At 40.0% G+C, this 27,688-nt stretch overlaps 2 protein-coding genes across 4 annotated transcripts; both read right to left on the reverse strand.

Annotated features, from left to right (window-relative positions):
• l3mbtl1 (L3MBTL histone methyl-lysine binding protein 1) lies at positions 1 to 20,438 on the reverse strand. Of its 2 annotated transcripts, XM_044210401.1 has the most exons (22): positions 20,203 to 20,438; positions 18,855 to 19,050; positions 16,543 to 16,730; positions 14,649 to 14,778; positions 13,860 to 14,022; positions 12,008 to 12,146; positions 11,763 to 11,811; positions 10,923 to 11,011; positions 10,268 to 10,372; positions 9,961 to 10,096; positions 9,082 to 9,173; positions 8,323 to 8,474; positions 7,213 to 7,289; positions 6,753 to 6,838; positions 6,099 to 6,209; positions 5,631 to 5,772; positions 4,551 to 4,653; positions 4,182 to 4,370; positions 4,053 to 4,102; positions 3,635 to 3,792; positions 3,471 to 3,533; positions 1 to 2,093 (listed from the first exon to the last, which is right to left on the reverse strand). In XM_044210401.1, the coding sequence occupies exons 2-22, from the start codon at positions 19,018 to 19,020 to the stop codon at positions 1,959 to 1,961; spliced, it is 2,523 nt and encodes an 840-aa protein (XP_044066336.1). In that variant the 5' UTR covers positions 19,021 to 19,050; positions 20,203 to 20,438; the 3' UTR covers positions 1 to 1,958. The 2 variants fall into 2 exon arrangements, with proteins under 2 accessions (XP_044066336.1, XP_044066337.1); XM_044210402.1 differs by having other exon boundaries at positions 18,855 to 20,438.
• A 131-nt stretch (positions 20,439 to 20,569) lies between these two features.
• On the reverse strand, positions 20,570 to 26,773 carry LOC122882720 (serine/arginine-rich splicing factor 6-like). Of its 2 annotated transcripts, none has more exons than XM_044210410.1 (6): positions 26,520 to 26,773; positions 25,923 to 26,083; positions 24,092 to 24,210; positions 23,744 to 23,946; positions 23,485 to 23,571; positions 20,570 to 22,377 (listed from the first exon to the last, which is right to left on the reverse strand). In XM_044210410.1, exons 1-6 carry the CDS (start codon positions 26,624 to 26,626, stop codon positions 21,924 to 21,926), a joined length of 1,131 nt encoding a protein of 376 aa, XP_044066345.1. In that variant the 5' UTR covers positions 26,627 to 26,773; the 3' UTR covers positions 20,570 to 21,923. The 2 variants fall into 2 exon arrangements, with proteins under 2 accessions (XP_044066345.1, XP_044066346.1); XM_044210411.1 differs by having other exon boundaries at positions 25,950 to 26,083; positions 26,520 to 26,770.
• Between the last annotated feature and the right edge of the window lie 915 nt (positions 26,774 to 27,688).

The raw sequence follows: 27,688 nt of genomic DNA on the forward strand, positions 1-27,688 counted from the left end.
TTTAATCAGACAAGACAGCTTTGGACGTTTATTAATTCATATGGATTGAATGACATTTGTGACCCAAGATTATCTTGACACACACGCACACACGCACGCACGCACGCACGCACTCACACAAATCCCACCAGAGAGACACATGAAGAAGTAAGATTCCAAGAGCCCTTAACAGTGCAGTAAATTACTTTCATCTCACAATATCAAATCCATACAGTATTTTTTTAACCAATCCTGACATAAAATGTAAACATTTCAAAGAACACAGTCTGGAGTTTCCATCACATGAAAACTGCAGAGTTTTTCATTGAGTAGATACCAAATCCATGTTTATAGTGCTAAAATGTGGATTTTTGCACTCTCTAGTGAGTGGGAACATCATTGTGTAAAATCCATTTGGGTTTCACAGTTGTGCTAAGACGCCAATGCAAAGTGTCCTTTTCATCTATTAAGAATTGCAAAAATAATAATTTAAGATCTTTTGCATATAGATATAAAACACTCAAAACACTGTGTTGTTTTTGTTCTGACTCAGATTCTATATAAGAGGATAACATTTTAAATTACAGCTCCTGTATCAGTTTCCACATTAATGGTGCAGTGAGAAAGTACAATGTGGAGAATTTCGAGGCAGTAAACACAAATGACAAATACTTTAGAATAATCAAGAAACTGAAGAGGGGCTTTCTCTCTTTTTTAAGTTGTTCATCTGTCACAAACCTAAACCTTTTTTCAACTGTTGAACAACGCAGCATATTTACTTAATTTTATTCCATTGCAGTGTAAGTAGTCTGTTAGTCTGATAACATAAAGGAGCTGTAATATTAACTGTTACTGAATACAGTAGTTCTGTCTCAACTTTTTTATTGCACAAAATATGAAGCTTTTAGGAGCCTCACTGATCAGCCTCATCCTACTGCATTTAACTCCTCTTACTTACTTTTTGGCCACATCTCTTCCCCTTAGTTAACCCAAATATTTTTTTCAATTTCTATTAGTACATCCAGTGTTTCAGTATCTCCCCCTATTTTGTTGATTTCACCTGCCATGTCAAGTACTTTTGAACTGATGGTTTAGTCTGAATCTGGGTATGGTACTCATGAAAATTTGGTCAATGTATCTATGAGTCCACCTCTGAAAGGTGGTGGGTACAGTTTAAACTGACCTGTGTTAAGGCTTGCATCAATGGAAAGGATTCTACTTCAGGAAATAAAGGTACAAATAGTAGTAGTATCTCCTGTATGGCTGTGAGCGGCAGCAGGATGCCGATGCCGCGTCTACAGAAGAAGAACCAGAAGCAGGTAACGCAACAGATGTCTATTCAAAGAAATCTGTTTCCATCAGCCTTTAGCATACCTTCTCTGTATTGATACAGATCATTTAATACCTCAACTGAGTATAGAAACATTTCTGCAAAATGTGATTTTTTCTCCCCTGAATTTCTACTATTTCCACTCAGGCTTTTAATGCACAAATTAGAACAGGTGGTTGGATATATACTTAATCAAAGTTTTAGGCAAACATACCGTAGACTGGCAGATCTGTAACAGATGTAAAACACTGCCAGTGATGTCCAGGCGTTTGGTAATGATCGAACTCAGATACTGAACCAAATGCATCAGTTGTGACCACCACCAAACTCTAAAAACTTGTGATGTTTCACCTCACGTTCATCAGCCTCCTTCTAACCACCCGCCACACCAGTCTGTCCATCATCTTCATGACATTCCTCCATTACTCCCCAAAAATATCTGTATTTCCTAATTTCCCTTCTTCTTCCAACCTCTCCTTTTTTTACCCTTAACCCTGATCGGCCCTCACTACCCCCTCCCCCCTCCCTCTCTCTGATGGGTACAGGACACCAAACACATGAAAAAGGGGTCAGGGTATTTTCCCTGCAACAGAATGAATTTGGCACATGATGATCGGTGGCCCAACGCCGCCAGTGAGTGAGGGCGGGATTATTTGAGTCCCTCGTCTGTGCTCTTGAACATGAGAATGGCGTTGGAGATCTTGAGGGCGGGGCCTAGCTTGATGCTCATGATCTTCACAATGTCGGTCTGGGTCAGCAGCAAAAAGGCCTCCCCGTCAATCATCTGGGGAGACGCAGACACAACAGTGGTGAAATAACTGGACGTGGAGGTGACAGGTGAAGAAAAGGTTTGTTTTGTCTGCCATGGGTACTCATGGGGTGTGAACAAAATAACAGAAATATCTTATAATAAAATACAATATCTGGGCAGATAATACCAAAGATCATCTTAGTCTGTTTTTTTTAGATGGTGTCGATTTGACTTGATGGTCATTTCTGACACTATAGTTTTTAGTGTTTGTAGTGTTCAGCAAATGCCCTGTCATGTGTCTTACAGTCAGTGTTAACTGAGCTGCATACAGTGGTGGAGGAAGTATTCAGACCCTTTAATTGAGTAAAAATACCAATACAGTTGTATTGCATCAAAAATCCTACTTAAGTAAAAGTACAGATGTATAATGAGCAAAATGTACTTAAAGAATCAAAAGCAAAAGTACTCATTCTGGAGACAAATTGGCTACTGTGACTGACATCATGTATGACGTTATTACATTGTTAATATTGTTGCATCATTGCATAAGTAGCATTTTACTGTTGTAGTTGGTCGAGGTGGAGCTAATTTTAACTACTTCATATCCAGTAAGGTAGTTTAGTCCAGTAGTTCCCAACCTAGGGGTTGTGAGATGATTAATGGGAGAGGAAAGAAGAAAAAACAAAGTATTCATTTTTTGTAATTTTCTCTGATCTTTAATTTTTTGTGAAATTTTGGATAATTTGACCTATTTGGGCCTCAAACAGTGATTTAAATGAAACCATCTGAGAAGTTTAGAGGGGAAATCTCTCTGCTGCTAACAACTCATAGACATATGAAATTTGACATTGCTTTTTTGTAAGGGGTAACAAGCCAACAAGGTTGTGAACCACTGGTTTCATCTTTAACAATGCTTTGTATTTTATCTAAAAAGTAACTAGTAACTATATCTGTCAAATAAAGGTAGTGGAGTAAAATGTACAAAGTTTCAGTCTAAAATGTAGTGGAGTGGAAGTATAAAGTAGCACAAATTGGGCATCAAGTAGAGTACCTCAATTGTACTTAAGTACAGTACTTGAGTAAATGCACTTAGTTTCTAACCACCAGTGACTGCTTATCTAACAGTTGCAAACACGGCATAATTATGTGATAATGCAACAGTACAAGTGTCAAAAATCATGATGACATGCCAGACACAGGAGAGCGGCATCAGCAAAGAGGTAAAACAATGGCAAACAGTGACAAGTAGACCCTCCCCACTGAAAGACACTTAAAGCAAACAGTTGTTTTCACTGTTATCACGTCTACAGTGTAACATGACAGTAAAGACTGCAAATGTCTACATTAGAAAATGTGTAAAACAAATGTGGGAATTAACCTACTATTTTATTCACATACACTTGGTCTCACCTCTTCTTTGAAGACACGAGCCTGTTCTTCACAGCCGATAAGATTCTGGACAAACCTGAAGACCTGTAGCACAAAATTTCAAATAATCAAAACAGACAGAGAAATCAGAAAAGCCAGAGAAAGAAAATAAATAAATATGTAGGTAAGTGATAAGGTTTGCTCACCTCTTCAACGCTCCATGCTGCCACCTGGCTGACGTGAATGCCCTGAACGCCAGGCAGCAGCTTACAGTGCTGCTCCCAGCATAGAGACAGAGTCCTGTCTGACTGACTGCTCAGAGCTGACATGAACAGTGACGGATACACGCCCTCTGAGGACATGTCTGAGGACAAACACAAAAACATGCTTGGATTGATCTGTTGTTAATTTATTCAAAATTCAAAATAAATGTTACATCTCTGGACAGATATGAGTCTGAGACAACATTCACACCTGCAGGTGACATCAAGCTTTCCACTGAAATCCACAATAAGCTCCTTAAGGCAGGATAGGGCTACAGGTTTGACAGGCTGACACCCCTGAAGCTGCAGAGTAAATCCTTTCATCAAATTAGGATATGTATAGTGCATTTAGAAAACTCACTCTGATAGTCTCTCTGCTGGTTCTTCCTGTATTTGGGAGGACGGCCAATCCTGAAAACAGAGGAAAAGATTAATTTCAGACAAAAGCAAACATCCATGCATACACATACACACACACACACACTTTTACCTGCCACGGTAATGGGTCTTCTTGGTCCTCTGGCCAAAGAAGAGGTTCCTCTTGCACTCTGAGTCTGACAGGTCGGCCTTCAGCCTGCCCTGGTTACGCTCAGCCAATGGGCAGCCGGATATGCAGTGATGGGCAGTGAAACGACCGGTCACATGGCCTGAACCATCGCAACCAGGAGTTGGACACTTCCTGTTTCAAAGACAGAACCCCAATACATTTTAAGAAGATGTAAGATCAACTCATTGTGTCAAAAATGTTTTCTACGGCCCAAAATTAATGTCAGGTATTGATGTGTATTTTGAATGGCTGGCCCTGGTGAATAAAGCCTCAATTAAATGACCTGATGATAGAGTTGAGTTCAGTGCTGACCTGTTGTGGAAGCTGTACTTGTTGGTTCTGGGGTGGCTGATGGGTTTACAGGGAACAGAGGAGGGGTAGGTGGACTGACCTGTAGCAGGAGGCTCCCTCACACCTACATACATTCAAATACAGACAGATGAACCCTCACATGTATACACGTGATGTTCACAAACCCTCTTGCAATGCTGCAGTATATGGGAGATTATGCCTGTAGCCAAAAAGTGGTGTAAATGCCAAGAGGCCTTTTTCACAGCAGACCATTTTGACTTGTCACAGTAGGAAAATAACTGGTGTTACTAATAACAATAATGATAGCTTAGTTTTATTCAAGTGTCCCAGTAAGCCATGACATTGTGACAGTGAGACTGCATGCACAATACCAGAACCCTGAAACTAAAGCAGCTAAATGGAATTCAGCCATCATTCATTTTATTATTTACACCTGTGCTTTTCCTACTGTAACATGTCAAAATGTCTTCTGCGAAAAAAGGCATATTTACAGCAATACATACTGATAACAACACATACATATCAGCAACATACATGGAATATAGTTCCAAAGAACTGGCAATAAAAAGAAGAATTAATAAATGAGGTGAACAATTAATAAATCAATACATAGATCAAATTAAAAAAATATGATGAACATAGATGAAACAATGAAAATCTCTGTAGCAACAGAGTAAATGGTAGAATTGAAACATCAATGGCAGGATAGTTATAACTGGGAAATAAATAGGTGTATTCACAGAATTTAACTGCAAACAATGACACAAACAGGTGAATAATCACAGAAAAGAGGATTTTTTTGTCTTTTTAAAAATAGTTTAAAAAAAAGAAATTTAAGGAGTGATTCTCATTTCAATTAGCATTTAAATTTACCAATTGCTTCCCCTTTTACTTTTCTATTTGCAAATTTAATTTTCATGTACATGACACTGGGGCCTTGCAGTAGCTACATTTAGATAAGTCAGAGCACAAAATAAAAAATGTTTCTATGATTTAATGCTAGCTATCAAGAATAACTTTGATTTTGAAGAAAATCGACTTCCAGTTTAAGTATAAACAAAGTGAAGTGTTGGTTGCTACCGTGTGGCTGCTGTGTTTTGGTGTCTCGTGGGGGAACTTTGAGCGGGTGACCAGTTGCCTCACACCAGCCTGCTGGGTGGATGTCGGGGTGATCTGAGTCCATCCACTCATCATAGACATGACTCCAGCCATCATAATGGACCTGAAGAAGGAATAGAGATCGAGCTATAACACATAAAAAATACTGTACATGCACACACAGTCAAAATGCACACAGCTCAACTTGTATAAAGGGTCCAGGGCTGGTTTTAAGATGTACATTACAGTATCAGTACATGTAAGCTCTTATTCCAGCAGGCATGTCAAAACCATTAGCCCCAACTGACAAGTACACATGGTTAAAGCTGTAATGGACCTGAGGGAGACAATATCACACACATACAGGATCATAACCTTCATAATGTAAGATGTTTAGTACTTAAATGTTCAGTAATACAAGCCCACAAACACACACACAAAAAATATTACCTTAATGCGATGAGTATCGACCTCCTCTACTGTAGCCACTCTGATCAGACCAGGGCTTCTCTTGTCCACGGCCTCCAGTTTCATCTGAGGCTGGAAAATGTGGGCCGCACGCTGTAGACAAAGCAGAGGATGATTGGAAAACACATTAACTAGTACTAGTACATTCAGCTAGACAATCAAACATGTCAAACATACTTACCATATAGCATTGGCTTGTAACAAACCTCATTTCTAGTATTTAATTACTATGTTTTTATACTACTTTTGTTGTATTTTTGGGGGCCTTTTATTAGAGATTTTACAGTATAGAGATGACAGGAAATGAGAAGAGAGAGATAGAAAATGACATGCAACAAAGCTGGTCGGCATCTTATGATGTTTTTGGAATCAGTACATATCAGTACATGCATTAGCATCTGTTTTATAAAAGTCACACCTAAACTGTGCTTAATGTTTTTACTGCAGCACTCTTAGAGATCTGTTAGCTGTGATGACATTCATGATATACTGTAAGTAACTGATATGACAAACCATGCATCTCATTATTTTTAATTACTCTGACATTTTCAGTCTCTTAACTCTGGCTTTGCCTACACCCACACCTATCATACTGTGAATTGAATCAAAAATAGTACATTTATTCTTTGTTCTCACCACTTTAAAGGCGTCAGCGGCCACCGCCTTGGAACCTGTCTCCTCCAGGTAGCGAGACCAGGAGAATCGGCCCTGGTCTGGGTAATCTGTGAATACAAACGTAAACATTTGTCCCCTACATGCTACCTTGCACATTTTTGCTTGGCTCTCTCACAGGTTGCCCAATATTCTTCTTATCCTTCTTATTTGTGTAATCTGAGCTCATCTTTGTGAATATGTTATAGTACATGCTTAATGTACCCATTAAAAAAATCCTTAACATGTATATATCAGGTTTTTACATGTATATATTCTGTATATAGGCTATATAGTTTGTATACTGTATATATTGTCCTTAATCAAAGTTTAATAGAAGTGAAAGGAACAAAAGGACAAGAAGGATAGCTGGGCAAAGTTGTTTTCAAAATGTATGACGATGAACATGATTAAATGAATTATTAACAGGGAACACACTAGTCACCTTGGGGTGGTGTTAGGGGGAGGTTCCTCTCCTGGCACCAACCAATAGGGTGAATGTACGGACTGCTGGAATCACACCTGCATATTTTGACAAACAACAACAACAATGTCCAGCGTTGAGTTATAATAGAGATTTCTGAGAGTTTACAGCAAAATTGGTAGAAGCAGAAATGATATGAGAGATAATAAACGAGCAATGCTGCAGTCTGATAGTTTTATTATAAGAAAGTGTTTATAACTGAAATAAGTCTGTGCAAAAAATTATTCAGATCTACTTTGACTATTGTGTTCAATAACTGGCCTTAACCTTGATGCTGGAACAGCCTTTACTGCAGGTTTTGCTGATGCTTATTTAAAGCTTTATACTAACACTGAATAAAAAACCACATGCAATGTAAAAGGCCTCACTCATGATGACAAACCCAGAGAGTTTTCATACAACTGTAAAGCTCTAGTGAGCTTGTTAGCCTCTTTTAGCTCATTGTTTTGGATTTATGACACTTTTACTGTCTAGTTCAGTCTCAGCGCCATTATTAACCTTGTTTCCAGCAGAAGCAGGCAGCTCTTTTCAACACACTGATAAAAATCCTGTATGCTATATAAGATAAAACTGTATAAGACAGACACAGTTAGCAATTAGCTAGTGAAGAAAGTGGAGCATCTAACAGTGAAATAATCCAATATTTTTCTTAGGAGTTGGGTGAGACCGAACTTACATCCATCAGGTGAACAAAAACACAACTCCAAAATTAATGTTACTGTTTCTCTGTGTGTGTTGGAACTGTAAATAGGCAATTTTTGATAATATTTTAGCCAAAGCAACTTTATATGGTGATATGTCATGGGTGTCAGTCAGTTTGTTTACAAATTGTTCTTCCCCTTAGTGGCCACATTTAGATTAATGTAGCCTTACTACATCTGTAGTTTGTTTCGGACAAAAGGAAAAAAATTATACTTTGTTGTTTTTAAGTTCTGGTCCGGTTTGTATAGCAATTTCTTAAAATATCTCGAGCCTCAGTTTCCCCACAGCTGCTCGGTATCATATTTATTCTAGATTTATTCTTCAGTCATTTCCCAAAGCTCGTACATCCCGAATGTTTTTTAGGCTCACCAGTAGTCGTATGTGTCATCCCAGTTGTCAAAATGAACCAGGAAACGGTCGTCCACCACATCAGTGACGGTTGCTACACAGATGAGGGAGGGGTTCATACGATCGACAGCCTCAAGCTTCATTCCTATCTCAAAACCGCACTTCACATCAATCTAAACAGAAAGCAGAAATATTAGAAATTACACGGCAAGTGCACATAAAGAAGTAGACACAGACAGGGCTGTGGATTAGCTGATAAATTATGTGAAAGTTATACAGAAACTGAGCACTGTTGAAAAATGTATTGTGTTGTTTCTAAATTTGTTTATAAATAACCCAATCATTAAAAAAGTGACAGACTGCTACAGTTTGATATAGTGAAGCTTGAATGCTGCAAGCAGTAAATATTAGCGTGCAGAAGGAAGTCAACATCAACCCAAACAAGCATAAAGCTTTATGATGTCCTCGCATTAAATATTAATATTAAATATTATATCAAACAGGACATCAGGCCTCAATTTGACAAAGCAATGCAGGTAGAAGCTATGAATACTTATGACTATCGTCACAATTTATATTTTAGCACTCTTGGTCTTCAACTATCACTATCTACTTGAAGTCAAGTCAACTCAGTGTTTTCTGAGAGAGATAGAAGGTGCAAATTGCTTAAAAGAAACTGCTTCTCATTGGATCTGGAGTTTTCCCAACCCTAAATCATTCACCTCATCCATTCATGCTTGTAGATAATACAACTACCGTATATTATATAGTGGCAGTTACCCTCCCAGGACTGGCAAAGACTTCTTTGGAAGCCACTTGTGCTTTAGTCATTCTCAGGTAGTTGGTCCAGGTAAACTCTTCCTCTTTACAACCTGCAGGAAAGACAGAAATACAGAGAGAAGATTAAAAGGATTCATATTTTGGGAAAACAGCCCAACATTTAAAGGAGTAGTTTGACATTTTGGGAAGCACGCTTATTTGCTTTCTTGCCAAGAGTTAGACGAGAGGATTGATACTACCTTCACATCTCTACGTTAAATATGGAGCTACAGCCAGGAGATGGTTAACCTACCTTAGCATATACTGGAAACACGTGGAAACAGCTAGACTGGCTCTAAAAGGTAACAAAATCCACCTACTAGCACCTCTAAAACTCACTAATTCACACTTTGTATCTCGTTTGTTAAATCTGTATTGGCATACTGACTTCCTGGAGTCTCGTTCTCACCATGAGGTTACCAGGCATCCAGCGGAGACTCCACAATGTTGATACACCGAGCCAAGAAATAGCTCTGCACATAACCCCCCATAAAATCACAACATATCGTTTTTGCGCTTTTGTTTTTGGGGTGCTGGTAGGTGGATTTTGTTACTTTTGGACAGAACCAGTCTTTATGCTAAGCTAAGCTAACTGGCTGCTGGCTTCATCTTAATATTTACTGTACAGACATGAGAGTGGTATCAATCTTCTCAAGTAAGCCTTGGCAACAAAGTGAATGAGTGTATTTTCCAAAACATCAAACTATTACTGAAGATTTATCCTGTGAAAGGTAAGATTAAGCTAAGTGAAGGACAGGGTTTTTTGTCCATGCTATTTTAGTCTATTTAGATTCTATTTGCCCTTTGGTCTTTCATGGTGTTTAGAGTGTCACCTCTGACCTTTGGGAGTGTGCAGTTTGTGTCCTGTGCTTTCACACCAGCCTGCAGGGTGGATGTCAGGGGAGTTGGCATTCACCCAGAAGTCGTGGCAGTCAGAGTAGCCGTCAAAATGGAGCCGCAGCCGGTAACCACAGACCTGGATGATGACATGATACATTAGAGAAACAAAAGCATGGTGGAGAAGGCGACACCAGGCTGAACTCCTCCTGCATGCAAAGCAGTCTGTGAGTGAATGGTGACTTTTAATTCTAAATAATCAGCCTGGCCATTAAGATCCATCGATCGTGTTAATGGACATCTGGCTCACCTCGGCCACAGTGAGGACGAAGTACATGGACGGGTGCTGAGGGTCAATGCCTTCCAGCTTCATCCCCTGTTTAAAGCCGTTCTTCACTGTTGGCACTCTCTGGGTCTGGACACATGGGATAAAAGCAAATATTTCAGTACAGACCACAGAGATTTAAATAAAATCAAGTGAAAATGAATGATCCTTGTGGGGGAATTGGATCAGGAAAAAGAATGCAGAAAAGATCAGAACACAACAAATGGACTAATGCAGATTACAGCGTTTTTATCATTCGAATACTGCTTATAATGTGTTTTACTCTATTTCTCCTAGAACAGAAAGTCTCCTCATTACAAAGGTTGTGTTGCAAAAATTTTTAGATTGTTAGAGAAACCACACTAAGAACTCCCTCAACATCACACTGTAACAGAATAAAAAATGCCTTACTGCATACATCACTTTCTCCCAGGTAAATTTACATTTCTTATTTCCTCCCTTGACAATGCTGCATTATTTTTTTTCGCTCAGGGCCATAGATTTGTCCCTGTGCTATATGTAGAGCTTAGTTAGTTAGTAAAATAAGTAGTAAAAAATCATGGGTATAGTGGGTAACCCTATGTGTACATGGCACTAGCTCAGGCTGAAACTACAGTATGAATAGTAAACATCAACATACCTCTTGGAAAAGCTTGTTGGGCGCAGCAACAGCTTTGCTTTCCTCCAGATACTGAGCCCACGTCCACTGCTCTGTCTTACTGTCTCCAGCTTCACCAAAAATACAAATTAAGCATTTAGTTGATTAATCTATGCAATGTGTGTTACAGCAACATATTACTTGAACACAAGCTCAAACTGAAGGAAACAGGGAGAGGAAAGGAATTTAATGAACAGAAGACAGAAAAGAAGTAAGGAAGGAGGAGGAAGACAGATTCCCTTAGCAGCTAATGTTTGAAGATCGCAGCTCCTGTAATTTTACACACAAGTTCTGAAGGAAAATGTTAATCTAAAAGTAAAATATTACTTTAAGTTCAATTTCTGATACCACTACAACATCATATTAGCGCTTCTATTCTTCTGCCTGTCCTGTCTACAGGGAAAAGAATTGCAGAAAAGAAAGAAAACTCAGGGAAAGACCAGATAAAAGGTGTTAAGGACGTACATGGGCTGGATGAAATAACAGGATCATTTGACACTATAGCACAATTCAATGCAGCAGCCCTATGATAAATACAACCCACATTTCTTTGACTGTGTCAGAGAGATTCAACTTGAAGGTTTTTTAAATTAGGTTAGAATTTGTGGTGTTGTTGCATGAAATTGCATTATATGGTCAGGGATATGTTATTATGACTTGACTTTACATTGTAAGGTGTCCCCCTCTGTAAGTAAGGGGAAAGGAGGAAGGGAGGAAAAACAGATGTACCATACAGCAAACAAATGAGCAAAGAAGCGCAAAAAAGGATGAAAGATGATATGAGACCATAAATAGACAAATGTAAAAAATTATTAGTCCAACCTCCTCTGATGTGTCTGCCGTCTGCTTTAGAATCATCCATTTTCTCATCCTAAAAAAAACATGGAATAGAAATTACACTAGAGTAAACAGTAGAGAGACAATATAGTCACTGAATTAGAGCTGATTTTTGGTAAGCAAACAAACATGTCTCATTAAATACTTTCAGTCATAATACCATGTTCATGCACATCTGACTGAACTCATCAGATATGATATGTTAAATGGAAATAACAATGCCGTCCCACCGTGCCTTCGATGTCAGAGTCTTCCTCAGAGGGACTCAGGTATTCCTTCCTCTTCCTCTTCCTCATGGGTTTCAGGTGATCGGGGTTAAGGGAGGAAACCCTCCCACCTGCTGGCACCTTCTCTACCCCGACACTCCTCCTGAGGTGCAGAGAGGACAGATACAGTGTTCTTCAAGTCTAAACAAATTACCAGACTGTAGTCTGTTTCCTTATTTTCTATTTTCATATTTATTTACGCTTTCTCTTGCAGGATTGATTTTGTTGTACAGTTTCAGTGTACCCTATTTGTCTCAACTCGTGTACTTCAGTTAGTGATTTCTTGGTTTTCCCAGAATTCCTTCAGACAACCCCAAATGCAGTGACAGTATGTGAGCTTGTTAATCAAACAAAGACATATGTACTTGGAGTTAGCTAGCCAGTTAGCTAGAGAAAATAAGGGGCATATCTATGATTATAGCCCCAAACATTCATTGCATTGACTCAATGTGAAAACATTTTGCACTGTTGCACAGGTTTGCAAAGGTGTTTTTGTTAAATTATATTTCCTCTTAACATTTTACAATGCTTTGCAACAGACTTTGAGATACAGTTGCTCCTGTTTGTTGGGTGTGCTGGTGAAATTCAGGGCAACCACGGTAAAAACCCATTGGAGTTGTGACATATACATACAACACAGCAGTTTGTCTACACAGTCATCAACACACCATAGGTTGCATGTTGCACCATAAAATATACTTATACCTGGACTACACTCATTCATTTGACACAAGCAGCAACTAGTAGCTACACTTTAAATGGCACATTTAATGAGGGAAACAAAAAGAATACACCACCTACCAAAAAACAAACAAAAAACAGCTTAGTAAACACTATGTGTGCCAGGATATGAGTGAGCATTAATACATGAGTGATTGATTCTTTGAGAATTACAAAACGAGGAAAAGAGTGTGTGCATGGATGATTGTGCTAGTGTACAAACATGTATGTACACTGGCACAATCCTCTGGCTCCAGGAGAGCTCCCTGGAACTGAACATCAGTAAGACCAAAGAGCTGTGTTGCGGGGGGACGTCGGGCACCTGACACCCCACACCCTCTCTCTGGACCACTCAGGCTGGAGGGGCAGGTGGTGAAACAGGTTGAGAAGTACCTGAGCACTGAGATCAACCACCACCTGTCCTTCACACAACATGCGGGCGGGGTCTACAAAAAGGTTTTAACTACAGTATACTGGTCACTCATCGAATCAGTCCTGACATTCAACATTACATCCTGGTACAATTTCCTCACAGAGAAAAGCAAGAAAAAACTCACAAAAATCATCAAGCATGCAACCAAAATTTACCGGCACCACTCAAACCAAACTCTCAGACCTCTACAGTCTCGCAGTAAAAAAAGGGGCAGATTCTATCACTAAGGACCCTACACACCACTTCTTTCAGCTACTCCCATCAGGCAGCTGCTTCAGAGCACCTTTGCTCTTATTTATTTATAGAATTGTTTTTTTTTTATATTTTTGGGCTTTTTGCCTTTATTTGATAGGAACAGCTGAGGAGAGACAGGGATTGTGGGAGATGAGAGAGAAAGAGGGAAAGGGCCATGGGTTGGATTCGGTAAGAACTCAGCCTTGTACATGGGGTGCGCACTCTTCCAGGTGAACTACCGGGGCGCCCTGAATTGTTTGTGTTTTAATGCAATTTTATTTGAGTCTTTCATGGGTATAAGTTTTTATGCTGTGAGCCCCTAACCTAAGACAGTTTTCTATCATATGTGACAGACAATAAAGTGTTTTGAATCTTTGAATCTTGAATGCATGTGTGAGCATAAAGGAGAAGCAGCTGTTACCAACATACTTGTCAGTGATGGGCTCTCTGCGTAGCTCCTCTGTGTAGGTCCTCTGAGCTCTGGGATCATGGTTCTGTTGCCCCTGTCCAACCTGGACTTCAGGTTTGACTGGCACAAACCTCTCTGGTTCCACAGCTACGCCTCTCCCAGAGCCGACAGGAGCTGACACATCTGACATATAAGGAACAGGCAAAGTTATGAAAAGGCTACAGGCAAAGACTGATGGTTTAAAATTCAAATCTTAATAAAAAAACTGATTTTTATTTCCTTTATTGAATTTATGTGGATGCTGTTACTGCACTATAACTGTATTTCTGGTCTTTTTGACTATTTCCACTACTTACTGATCACTTTTAGCAATTTTTCAGCTGGATTTGGAGTGATGCCTGCTAGATATTTTTAACACAGAACTGCAGCTGCACTCTCTTCACTTGTCAAGAATAGCTCTGCTGCAGCTGATGTAATTATTCCGAATTTCTGCTCAATATACACACAAGTGATCATTGAAAAGGGCATGCTGTGAAATATTTCAAATAACAGGGCAACCATATATATAGAAAGTAACTAGCATGACACCTGCAGCACCAGCACATACCCTTGATATGTACTATAATACAGGAGATGCACATGTGGTACATCTAAAACCAAAGCAAAGTAGTATTTCGAGGTATTTAATTTGTGTCAAGCATTAAAATTGGCAGCTACTGGCTCTGGAATGTTTTCAGTGTTGTGTGTGCAAAGTGAAAAAACTACAGTATTTTGTGTTCAGTCCCTGACTTATGTAACCATGACTCTACCTGGCTTGTCTGCTGGAGCATGTTCTGCGTCAGCGGATCTCCCAGAAGTCCCGGCTGCTGGTTCAGTGATGCTGCTGGTGGTCCCTGGGGTGATCAGTGTGCTCAGCGTTCCTACGTCACTCACACAGAACTACCACACACACACACACACACACACGCGCATCAATGGATCCATCTGCCAAAATGTGTTTTGATGTTTTACCATGCATATTCAACCCTTTTTCTCCTCAAAACTATTTATCGAACAGTTACAAAATATGCAATGTTGCCTGTTATTTCCATGTTCCTAGCCTGTTCCAATTCAGATTCTTTCAGTGTTTGGAGAAATAAATGTGATCATTTTAATGTTTCAAGTGTTGAGTAAGATATTATTCTGATTAGCACACCCTCTTTTTAAAGTGCGAAAACGTGCGTCACATTTTCCACTAACCCAGTGGAGTGAGTGCCAGTGCTTTCTGATCCAAATGTTACATTTTAATTCCATTCACATACCAGAAATGTACAGCAGAACAACTGAAAAGGGAATAGGACTTCTGAGCATCTTGGGTGCTTGTGAGTCAACCAACAATCAACCAACATACATATGCATGTAGTGAGCTGGGAATGGGTTATCACTAATCAGCAATAAAGCTCTAATTGTTTACATTGTTGTTGGCATTTTTGCCTTTATATGACAGTTGCCAGATGTGATAGACAAGAAAAAAAATTTCTTGCCTACATTCAAATCCAAGATGTTATCGTATTGCATTGTTTCCACATGCTAGTTGGTACATCATTATGCTCAAAAAGAGCAACGTCAGTTGTCGAAGGCTTAAAGAATGATGACCAGTAAGATTAGGTGGGCTTGTTCATACAGTATGGTTGGTATGTACCAACTCAGGGTATGGGCGGAAAATAACAACATTAAATCATGGGCACATGGGACCTGGTACATAGTATTTTCACAGTGTCCATTTCAAATTCACATCACAATCCAGGTGGAAAATTCTGCCCAGAAGCAGTGACAGACAACATAACAAAAAAATTGCAATGACACTGACTTAATATTACTTAAATTACTTACTGTTAGCTCCAAGGCTAAATTCTTGTAGTGAGCCAAATGCATCAATCACCTAAAAACATGATGTACATACAGTACATCTCTCCAGATTTTTGATATCAATTTAATGGTTGCAGCTCGTCATAATTTTCATTATCTTTTATTTATAGATTATTGTCTAATGAGTCGATCAATTGTTTATTATATAAAATGTCAAAAGTTGTGACAAATGGTAAACACAGCATTTGTAGTTATTTTTCATTCATTGACATAAGTGATGATGTTGATTTTCTCTGACCAACAGTTGAAAAACCAAAAAGATTAAATTTACCAAAATATGAAACAGAAAAAAAGCAAGCAAATCTGCACATTTGACATTAATATTTGGTATTGTTACTTGAATAGTGATACTTTTGTATTTATCAATTATCACAGATTCATTTTCTGTTAATCCCCTAATCAATTGCTCCCCTAATCATATCAGCACTGATCAACTGATGTAATTTTTCAGCGGGGTATCGGTGAAATCATGAATGTTTGTCTGTTTCCTGACATTTGACTGATGTGCACCATGTTTAGTGTTATCTTGCTGGAGTTGATTTTGTGAACAGAGGATGATGATGTGAGTTATTGTAATTGCTGTGGGAATAAGATCAATGAGACTTTACCAAGCGAGCCACCAGGTAGATCTATAACTCTATTTAAGGGGGAAAACAAACAAGTGAAAAATAGCTTGAAATCCTCTATAAAGAAGATGCTGTGAGGGAACTGTAGCTTGTTGGGCTGCTACGCCTGGAAGAGCAAAATATTGTATAATTATAATAACACATGCTGAAGCCAGGAACATCACTTTACCTTGAGGTTGCTGCTGGGCAGGATGGCCATCCCCTCCTTCCACTCTAGGACGTGGACAATGCTACAAGCCCCGCCCACCTGTGCTGTCAGGGTGGGTGTGGCCGTCTCATTGGCCCGGCCTCCTTTACCTGGGTCTCCCACAGCAACAGCTGGAGTCACCTCTATCTTCTGATGGCCGGAAGCAGGAGCTGAGGAGAGAGGTGCATTCAAATTCATTTCTGCCTGAGCTCACCCAAGAGAACACAATTCGTTTACCACATCATGTTTTATTTTACTGTATTATTTGGTTTTCTTTGTGTAACTCACTATAACCCTTAAAAGAAAATCCAATTTACCTTATGGTACAAAAAACCTGAGTTTCACTATGTTGACATGTTAGCCTGTGTTACTGGAGACCAGTGTTACATACAATCATTTATAAGAGTACTCCACCGATTTAGCATTGCACTCCTGTAACATTGCCGGACTCAGGATGGACAGATTAACAAAAGGATCAAAAATCAAAAAGCAGAACCAGATATATCTTATTTATTCCACACATTATTCATCCTTGTCAAAACGTCACACCTACATTACCCACAATGCAACTCGAATGCCAACAGTTCAGTCAGATGTTCAGTGTTATGCTAGTGGCTGCTGATGTAGCCTTGACCCGCTTGCCTCAAGCAGAGATAAGGAGTGGGCTACAGAGGTCTGGTAAGCTCACATCTTTCTAAATCCACACCCTCAGATTTCTTTCATTTTCAGACTTGTAGTCTTCAGCCCCAACCAACTCAAATGACATCACTTGAGGCAATTTATCAGACTTCTCCCTCTGGAGCCAAAAAAGCTTTATACAACTTTTTCATATATGCAGCAGTACTCCCCAAGACCTGTGAACAGACTTTGATGTGTAAAATCAGTGGAGCTCCCCATTACGTTCATGTTTCCAGTTTAACGCTTTATTGCCATGCTAATTAGGAAAATAGTCTTTGAATTAGGAATTAGTGCTTGTTTCAGTAGACATGATTATCATTACATCCAAGTACTGACTCAGAGCCGAGAGAACAATCCGGTGCAAGCATCACATTTTAAAGGTGGTATGTACATGTTGCATTTTCACATCAATAAATTATTATTATGTAAATATTGAGACATGCAGTAATTGTAATAAAAAAAATTGTAAACAGCCACCAACACACTCTACACTGAATTTTACATAGTGTGCCATGCCAGCAGGATAAATTGTCATGAAAATCCATTATACAGTACTAAAGGAGATTGCCTTATGCAAGAGAAAAAGATGAGGGCAGAGTGGTGGGAAAGAAAAGCAACCGACTGCTCTAACCATAGTCTCTTTGGTCTTATATCATATATTTTCATTATTAATTAATCTGCCGATAATTTTTTCGATTAATCATTTGGTCTATGAAATTGTGCCAATCACAACTTCGCAGAGCTCTAGTAGTCATCTTCAAATGTCTTGTTTTGTCTGACCAAAAGTCCAAAACCCAAAGATATTCAGTTTACTATTATATGTGACACAAGAGAAGCAGCAAATCCTGCCATTTGAAAACATGAGAATGTGTAGCATTTTTTCACTTGAAAAATGATGAAATGAAATGATTAATCGAATATTTGCCAATTATTTTTCTGTTGATCGACTAATCAATTATTCGACTAATCGTTACAGCTCTGGGGACAAGGAATTTTACTGATGTCATATGTAGTATCTTAAATAACCCTCAAGGGACCAGCTGGTTACATTGTATCCTTGGCATATCAGTTTATTATCTCAAAGGAAATGTACCTGATCCTGCCAAAATATCCTGACTTTGTTAATCAATTGGCCTCTCATGTACCCACACCTGTGTTTCTAGATGTGCCGTAATTTAGACTCTAGGTGATGAACAGATATATTTTGACAGACCTTTGAGGAAGGAAGGGAAATAGTTTAGCTGTGAACTTGTATTTTAGACTAATTAGTTATTAGTGTTTGCAAATAATGTTGTTCACTTGTTATGCTTTATAACAATATTGGACAGTCCATAGTGAAGAGGCAGACAGGAAACAAGGGGAGAGACATGCAACACAGGTCCCAGGCCGGAAATCGAATTGTGGATGTTGAGGTTATGTGGCATGCACAAGGCACTTCTATACTTACGCTGTCTTTTGAATGTGATACCTGATCCTCAGTTAAAGGAGGTCAGAGGTCACGGTTGGTGTCTTTGACGGGGTATATATACTTGTTGAGACAGTAGCTTGCACTCCCATTCCCCAGGTTAAAGGATGGTCTCTCTAAACCCACTGCCACCCTCAGACCTGTGGCTCACCTGGTAGGAGGAAAGCTGTGGTGGTGTGAGGCTGGGGCCGAGCCTTCTTGGCCACAACATCACTCCCACAGATAAGGACAGCCTCGCTGGGGGACGAGGAGGACGGGTCCAAAGGGGTGCGATCGGGTTCTTTGGGTGGAGCCTCCATGTTCACTTTGGCACTCATAATGGTTTCCCTGTCCCTTACTCCGGAGCGCTGGAAAACAAAAGAATATGAGGAACAGTACAAAGCGAAGCTCTCTGCTGCAAAGGACTAGGTCCAATCTCAAATCGCCCTGGAAGAGGGATTCCTCCTCTGTTGCTCTCACTGAGGTTTTATTTTTCTCCATTGAAAGGTTTTTGGTGAAGTTTTTCCTTATCTGAATCAAGGGTCTACAGATAGAGGGTTTTTACAGTGGTTTGATTTTGGTGTTAATACAATGGAGGGCATCCATAAGAAGGGGGAAATAAAAGACGAAACAAGATAAGAGCCAGAGAGCTGCTGGACCTGAGCCCACTTTGGCTATACCAGTTCTGAACACATAATATATGACCACCATATTTACATTATGACGATAGAATCTCTTCTGATAGGCACTTTTCTCTCTCCATTTATATTTTCTGCCTGAGGTTTTTCCTAAAATGGCTCTGAGACATATGGATCAAGATTTAACACATGTAAAACTAAAGGGGAGAAAGACTTTTTATTGGAGATTTCCACCAACTTAGAGAAAAAGAAGACAAAATAAGTAACTTTTAAGAGTGTCATTTTACAGAATAATGGCAGCGATGCCTTTCTTCATCAACAGCCATGACCCTGTGTGACTTTTTAGCAGCCATCCATTACCTCCAATTTATAAAAAAAGGGAAAAAAAGGCAATAATGACACACCAATATTTAAGCACAAGGTTGCACATCCAGATACAACATTTCGGTTAAAATGGCGGAGGATCTGAAATCCTTGAGGCAAAAAATGTGTAAAAGCAGTGTCTCAAATCCTGTGAAATCCCATTTACTGAAAAATGAACCTTGTCACCCATTTCGGCAGCACCTCAAATGAATGAGCAACATTTTCATCCCACAACAACGTTAAGCATGTGAGATATTTTAGTAACCTCGGCGCGACTGCTTATATTATTTAAATGTATTTCACCCGATTACGTTAATTAAACGCGTGCCATTACCAAATATATATTTTTTAATACGAAAAGCTTGGTGGTTGGTACTATCCTTAACGCTAAAACGCTTTACATCAAAAAAAAAAACCCCACACTTGTCTCTTTAAAACGTATGTGGTTAAAAGAGGTTCGTGTGAAAATGTGAAATAAATTCGTGTTGCAGATCAATTCGGAACTGAAATTTGGCTTACCAGCTCTGATCTCCTGCGGCTCCGGGGCTCCGACTGCGCATGCGCGAGACCCTAGTAGTCACAGCTCGGTGGTTATAATGTAACGCCGAAAGACTTCCAGAGTAATCGCTCCACTTTCAGTAATGGTCGATATGTGAAAATAATGTAGAGGACTATCGATTAGTCTAGCGACCGTTCAACAACAGCTGCTCTGTCGCCTTTTACTTCAAATGTTAACAAACTGCTTCTGCTTGCATCTGCAAAACATTGATCCTGTTCATTTTTCCAGAAAGAGCATTTATTATATAATTAGCAGGATATAGGTCATGTCGATACTGCAGTCAAGGTTTTGATAACAGAAAATGTTAACAACAACATCACAGCAAGATTTTCATTAAGATCTTTAATTGAACATACAATAAAAAAGGACATTTTCTGTTAGATCTCATTTGCATGGAGGAAAAAAAAATATGAATCTGTTCCAAAAACTGGAGAAAGGGGGTGCATTTAGTAAATCTGATGTTTGTGTTGTTATAAACCCACAAGCAGACCCAAAATATTTGGGAAGATGTACCCTTCAAGTACAAAAACTCCAGTATAGCTGCACACTGTAAATAAGCAGAGGCGTGACAAAACCCTTAACACCTGGATTAAACTGCAGGGGAGGAAAAAAAAAAAAGATGAAATACAAATCGAAAATGACTATCAGGGATGCAATCAGAACAAAGCAGGAAACGCGAGAACAATGTGACACTGAATTTGAAGCTTTGAAGCTCTAATTAAACTGAAAACCAGCAAGTTAAAAAAAAAAAAAAAAAAAAAGGGCCTTCTACAGATTACCTGCTCAAGGTTACAAAACAAAAAAAACACTAACATTGGTAGCAACCGAAAGGAATAAATCAGTTTGATGATGATCACATGGTCTATGTACAAGAAGTTAAAAAGTAAGTTGTTCAAACATGAAATACATACCCATATCATTTTCTTGTAAATATGCAGTTCTGCAGTACAAGTTTTTGCATCCCAGTTGTGCATTTTAGAGTGCCTCAAGACAGCACCAAGATCGACCAATTCCTTGAGAAAGCAATTATCGAGACTGTAGCTCAAAAAGGGAAACCACACCAATGCTGTAGCCAAATGCTACTTTTCTCCCACAACCATGCAGTTTGAATAAGTATGAGAAAACAGTTGTATCAAACAATGCCTGACGGATGCTCCAGACATTAGTGGACTGGGGACACTTACAATGCTAGTAAATTGTATCAATCTACCAAACGAACAAGATCTGCTGCAAACTGAGATGCCGCATGATTAAAGTAAAATAAAGACAACTTAATTTTTGATAAGCTATAAACAGCTTTTAATTAAAAACAGACTGATGTGACAAACCTACAGTTTACTTATCAAGTTGAAAATTATGGCACAGAGTGGCTTAAACCACCTCAGGTTGCCGCTATAAAGATGTTAAGATTAGCACACAGTTTTTGAAAATAATTGGGGAGAAAATTGCAGATTTTTGGGAGGCAGACGATTCAGAGACCAAAATGATTCCAAAAAGTATCCCTATCACTGTGGTGCACCCTCTAATAAAACGGCATCTAAAACGTGTTTAAGGAAGTGCACACTTGAAGGAGAAAAGTAGACAAGTCAGGAAGCACAAGACCGTATGATGACACTGCTCATTATGTACAGCATAGGGATCAAGCTCAACAATGAAAAAACACCTCCCCTTTCTAATTCCACTAATCCTGAGACGCTGATCTAGACCGCGAGCGAGACCTTGAGCGGGACTTGGAGCGGGAGGCTGAACGTTTCTCCCTTGACTTGGATCGGCAGTCATCCTCCTGTGGGGAGGGGGAGCGGGAGGCAGATTTGGCGACACGCTCCTCCTTCCCGTTCTCCACTGGGGAAGCTGAACGACTGCGGGACTTCTTGTCACCAGACATCTCCTTGGATCGACTGCGAGAACCCCGCTCTGACTTTACCTTTGAACAGCTCTTTGAACGAGACTTGGATTTCCGGTCGGCTGAACGGGACCGGGATTTGCGGGAGCGTGAACGAGATTTGGATTTGCGGGAGCGTGAACGGGACCTGCGGTTGCGAGAACGTGATTTGCTTCCTCCTGACTTGGAGCGAGACTTCCTTCCAGATCTGGAGCGGGAGCGATGACGTCTCTTGTTGCTACGAGAAAGAGACCTGAAAAGAAAAAAAAGAAACGCTTATGCTTTACTTTGTTTTCCATGCCTGCTAATTTAACTAAAAAGTTAAATTACTGGTACAGAACTCAATACATCACCTTACTTCTATGTCAGTTCTTTAAAAGGCAGAATAAGGATTAGGATTTCCCTAAAAACAAAAGTATAGACTCATAAAATAATCCCTCTCAATCATCACTTATGACCCACTAGAAGTGTGTTTGGGCCTTTTCGGGGCGTCAACCTTTGGTCAGTGGTGTGTAGCCCCCAGCCAATAACAGTGCACCGGGCGTAGGGGTCCCTTGCAACCCTGGGAATGGAGTTGGCCTCCATGTTCCCTAGCAATAGTTCATTTCACTTTGTTTCCTTGCGTCTGGGCGGGAGGATAGCTGGGCAGGCAGAGGGGGCCGTTACCTAGGCAACCCCAAGGTCACTGATAGTAGCCCTTGTCTAAGGCATAGAAGAAGATACTGATAATGATTTCCCAGTAGAATGTACCATGGTTGACCTGTTTGTTCTAATGTGACTTTAGGTGAGATTCACAGTTCACCAACCAATAGGAAGAGTACACATATTTAAGCTAGAGAATCATAACCTTGTAGGGATAACACAGACTCTACAGGGCTAGTAAAGGATAAATATTGTGGATCAGGAAGACACCTTCTGACTGGTTTCAGTCCCCTGAAACTTTCATCATTGGAATTGACGCAGTCCACAAGAATTTCCTTCACATGTGTCTGTTTGACCAAGGGCGGGGCTGAGAAACACATCGCATAAGCAAAGCAGAGAGGCTGGGGACAGGATGGCTTGAGCTTCGGCCAAACTCATACAAAAATCAAGCAATGTGGGTCCTTCCTGCAGTGTTGTGCGGAGGTGTGGGCGAGGTTATTTGTGGTTTAATAACCGCCGCGAAACAATCAGAAAATAACGTTTTATTTCTCGGATCCACTCTCTAGCTCTCCCGTCTTGCCTGTTGAGGAGGAGGGGGCCTCCTTTGAATCGTGTGTCTACAATCAGCAACCAACAAATCCTACTTATTCTGCCATTAACTAGAACTCCAATCTAGACTTTAATGTTACATTTTTTCTTAGATTAGACCCATTCTCACCTAGAGTGTGATCTGGAGCGACTCCTGGAGCTCCTGCTTCTGTGGCTTCTGCGACTCCTGCTGCGGGAGCGGCGGCGACTACGAGATCTAAAGATCACAGCACAAAAGTCAAAAACAGAACTACAGTCAATTCTTGTGAAAGATCAGTGTTACGAGTTTGATAGCAACACTGAGTTGAAAGAGGAGCTCAGTGTCTATTTTTCACAAAACAGCAAGTCTGAAGCATCAAGGAACTTATTCAGTGGTAAAGTGTTCCCACCTGGAGCGGCTGCCAGAGTAAGACCTCCGTCTGCGAGGCCGGTCCTCCACAAGACGAATCTTCCGTCCGTTGATGTCTGTGCCGTCCAGCTTGTCCAGAGCCCTCTTCATGTCCGACTGGCTCCGAAACTCGATCACTCCCTCATTTGTGCGTTCCTTGTGGGCATCTGCATAAGTCACCTCTCCTGCCTGACGCATGAAGTCCTGGGGGAAAACAGAAAATGTTAAGCGAAAAGCTGTTGAATACTGTATGGTGACAATTTCATTCTGTTAGAACAGTTAGTGGTGTAAAGCACACTGATTTGATGATTCATGAAAGAAAAACACTGGTTTGTGTTCAAGGATGTACCTTGAGGTCCTGCCAACTACAGCGGCTGGACAAGTTCTCCACAATGAGGCGGTACTCAGTACGGACTGGAGGCCCATACTTATCCCTGCCAGAGCGGCTCCGGCTGCTGTAGCCGCTACCTTTAAAGACAACAGCACATGACAAAAGTTAGAAACTACTTAAATGGCCAAGACACAAAGAACTACTGGCCTGGTTTATCAAATGAACACAAGGCAGTGACTTGCCCGATAAAGTCCATGGGGGTATAAATTTGAACTTAATGAAAGGAGACCCTCTGATCCCATTTTCAAACACAAAGCTTCAGATAAGTGATCTACAAGCCACTGCATGGGCTCTTTGGATTGTTTGTATTGTTCAGTATTCTGAAGTTGTTCTCTGCTGCAAAGAACACCACTGCATCTGTTTCCGGCAATACAAAGCCTGTCTTACTCCAGTACATCACACTGTGATGCTTTAGCTGCATAAACAAATGGACAGTGATGTTCTTTCAAGACCTCTGAACCCTGTAACACAAACAGAAAGGAGGTATCCATATAGGTTGCGGTCAAGGACACTGTTCGATCAAATTAAGTAAGAACGGTGTTAAGAAACACACCAATCTTTTGGGATTTGACCGGATGTCAGTCTGAATTTTTTTTTTCCAGTTTTCTCACTTACAACATTTCTGTTGATTGCAAGTTCTTTACTAGAGCCGATCCACTTATGTTTTCTGTCAACATAGAAACCAATGGCAATCCTCACCATCACCCCTGGTCTATTGGCAAAAGGTTGCTGTCATCATGGCTTCCGGTTAGGTCAGCCAAGGATCAAGGGGGGCAAAGGTCACACACACATTGTAAGGTGAAAGCCAAGGCCAAACGGGACAGGCAGTCATCTTAGCCAGTCATCTTTAGCCTCAATGGACTCTCAGCCTCAGCCCGCAACTGGACTCTTTCAAATTGAAACATCAAGGACTTTTGTTAATGTTGAATATAAAAATATATACCAACGTTAAAAATACACATTACACATGAAAATGTTATAGTCCTAATGATTAAGCTAAAACTACCCTAGCTAGGTTTGTGGTGATCATTTGTGATTAGCTTCCCTTTGTGATGCAAAGTGTGGTGCAAATTTGAAAATGCACACCTTCAAAACATGGCTCACCAAAATAAGAATTATAATCCAAGAGAACTGTGCAATCCATGTAAGAAAGCCCTGCTTTCAAGCTATCTTAGCTAATGCCAACTTTACAGCCTAGACTCTTGAGTTCTGCTATTTGAGGGCTCTGACTTGCAGATTGTTGTTCCGTCTGGATAACGAACCACAGACTAATCAAGGGTGGCCCATGATCACTAGAGAGGAGCAACAACCTGCAGGTCACCAACCCCTGATGGTCGAAACTGAGAACAACTGTTCAGCAGGATGAGATCGAACACTCACACACACACACACACAAAAATGTTATATACTGGATTCCCTGAACAAGAAGAATGTAGATCAGTCTCTCTTTAATAGGAACTTCCCCATGTGGTCATGCTACTACATAATCAACATGACTATACTAAGAGTATAGTATCACTAACGATACTTGTTACTAGCGTTATTGCAACTATTAAAGTTTGCATGCAATCTGAGCCATGGTAAACGTACAGCCAAACTTAACACATTAGCATGGGATTCAATCGCTGGTTATAAACCGTGACATTGTACCTGGAAATCAGATATATGCTACAAATCTGTTCATTAACGCCAGTATGAAACAACAAAACAGTTCTCTGTGCAGTCCACATCGACACCTCACCCCAAGGGGAAGGGGAAGAGAGGGTATCTTGTAATAGACTGCACTTACTGCGCCCACCACCCCAGTAACCCCCACCGTAGCCATCTCGATCTCGCCGCGGCCCCCGGGCATGTTCGACGATCACCCGCTCCCCGCACAGCTCCTTCCCGTTCAGCTCGTACACGGCATCGTCGGCGTCCCGGTTATCCTCGAACTCCACGAATCCATAGCTGGAGGAGAAAAATGGCGTTTAAATATAAAACAGTTGAGTCACAAAAAGTAGGGTAATTTACATGCAATTAAAACACAACATGATGTGTTCATTCGCACGGAATGAACTAGCTAGCATTAGTTATAGATAGCTCGGCCCGCAAGCTCCGCGCTGTAGCAAACACAAAGACGCCATGTTGGCCATGCGACATTTGCCACACGAGCAAGACGAAAAGTTGAGGAAGCAAACAAAAAAACTATTAATTCTAATATTCTCACAAAACAAACTCTCAGGGTTAACTTTACAAGCTGACTTGACTGCAGAGATAAAATATATTTGGTTAAAAGCGTTCAATATTCCTGTGCCAGTGTTGACGTCGTTAACATGTATGGTCAACGTTAATGCTAGCTAGGAATGTTAGCTAACCCGCTTTTCTATTTCCACCAATAACTCACCCGTTTTTCAAATCGATTTCCATGAGCTTTCCATATCCGCTAAAAAATCGCTGAATGTCTTTTTCGCGGACATGATAGCTTAATCGTCCAATATAAACACGAGGCATGGTTTTTCGCCTAACGCTGTTCTCGACTATTCTTAACAACGGCTGGTTACCAAGTTGGACGCTACCGCTGTAGTCTGGGCTATTGCTAGCACTGTGTTCTTCTCTTTCAACAAGCCGTGTGCGGTAGCGCCAAACCAGCCAATCAACTCGAAGCGTTAGCTGGAAGATTTCCGGTAAGTTATTGTACTTCAAATTAAATGCTCCTATTCCTATATAATATCCTATTTTATACAGTCATTATTTTATCATAAACTGACCGGATAATAAATTACTTAAACAAGTCTTCTATCCAAAAAACGAATTCGCTAAAAACTGTAAAAAAGTGTTGGTTAAAAAAAAATGTAGGCTACTAATCACTGATATTGATGTCTTCGCCCTAAAGCTGGTAGATTAAGTGGACCTGACAAACTAATAACGTCAGTATTACTACTTCATTTAGTATTGGGTTAAATACATAATACTTTATGAACTTAGTGCTTTGCATGTAAAATCTGATCCCACAAAGTGTCAAGTATAACCGTCAGATAGGGAAATCGTACTTTGTAGACTATCTAAAATGAAAAGCGCTAAGTCATACAAAATAAGTACTCAATTACTCAAATGCCAGTGTTCAAAAAAATGTAAAATTAGTTATTAGTACAGGGAATATGTACTTTACAATCAGCCTCTACACAAAATAATAAAAACGGACTTAAAATATTGTTGACATTTAAGTTATTAAATGACACTGTGGTAGATGTAAGTTTTTTGCATGGATAGAGTAGAAGTTTCCTAAGACGAATCTCAGCTATGTAACATTTTTTAGCCTACAGAAGTAGCAGCAACGTGGCACCCATGTTAAGATTCGGCAAATAGCCATCAAATGAGAAACAATCAATAATTGATCTCACAGAGCAAACTGTCTTACTTCACTATTTTCATAGCTATTATTTTTTTAAATTAACTATTCCACAAATTAAGAGGCACATACACGTACAAGTTGTACTAGATCCAGGGATTCAACAATTGTTTTTCAGCACAAAAGAAATTGTGCAACATGGATGTAAGCACAGAGAGCAGTAA

Source organism: Siniperca chuatsi, linkage group LG10 (genome assembly GCF_020085105.1).
Source record: "Siniperca chuatsi isolate FFG_IHB_CAS linkage group LG10, ASM2008510v1, whole genome shotgun sequence".
Classification (NCBI taxonomy): domain Eukaryota; kingdom Metazoa; phylum Chordata; class Actinopteri; order Centrarchiformes; family Sinipercidae; genus Siniperca; species Siniperca chuatsi.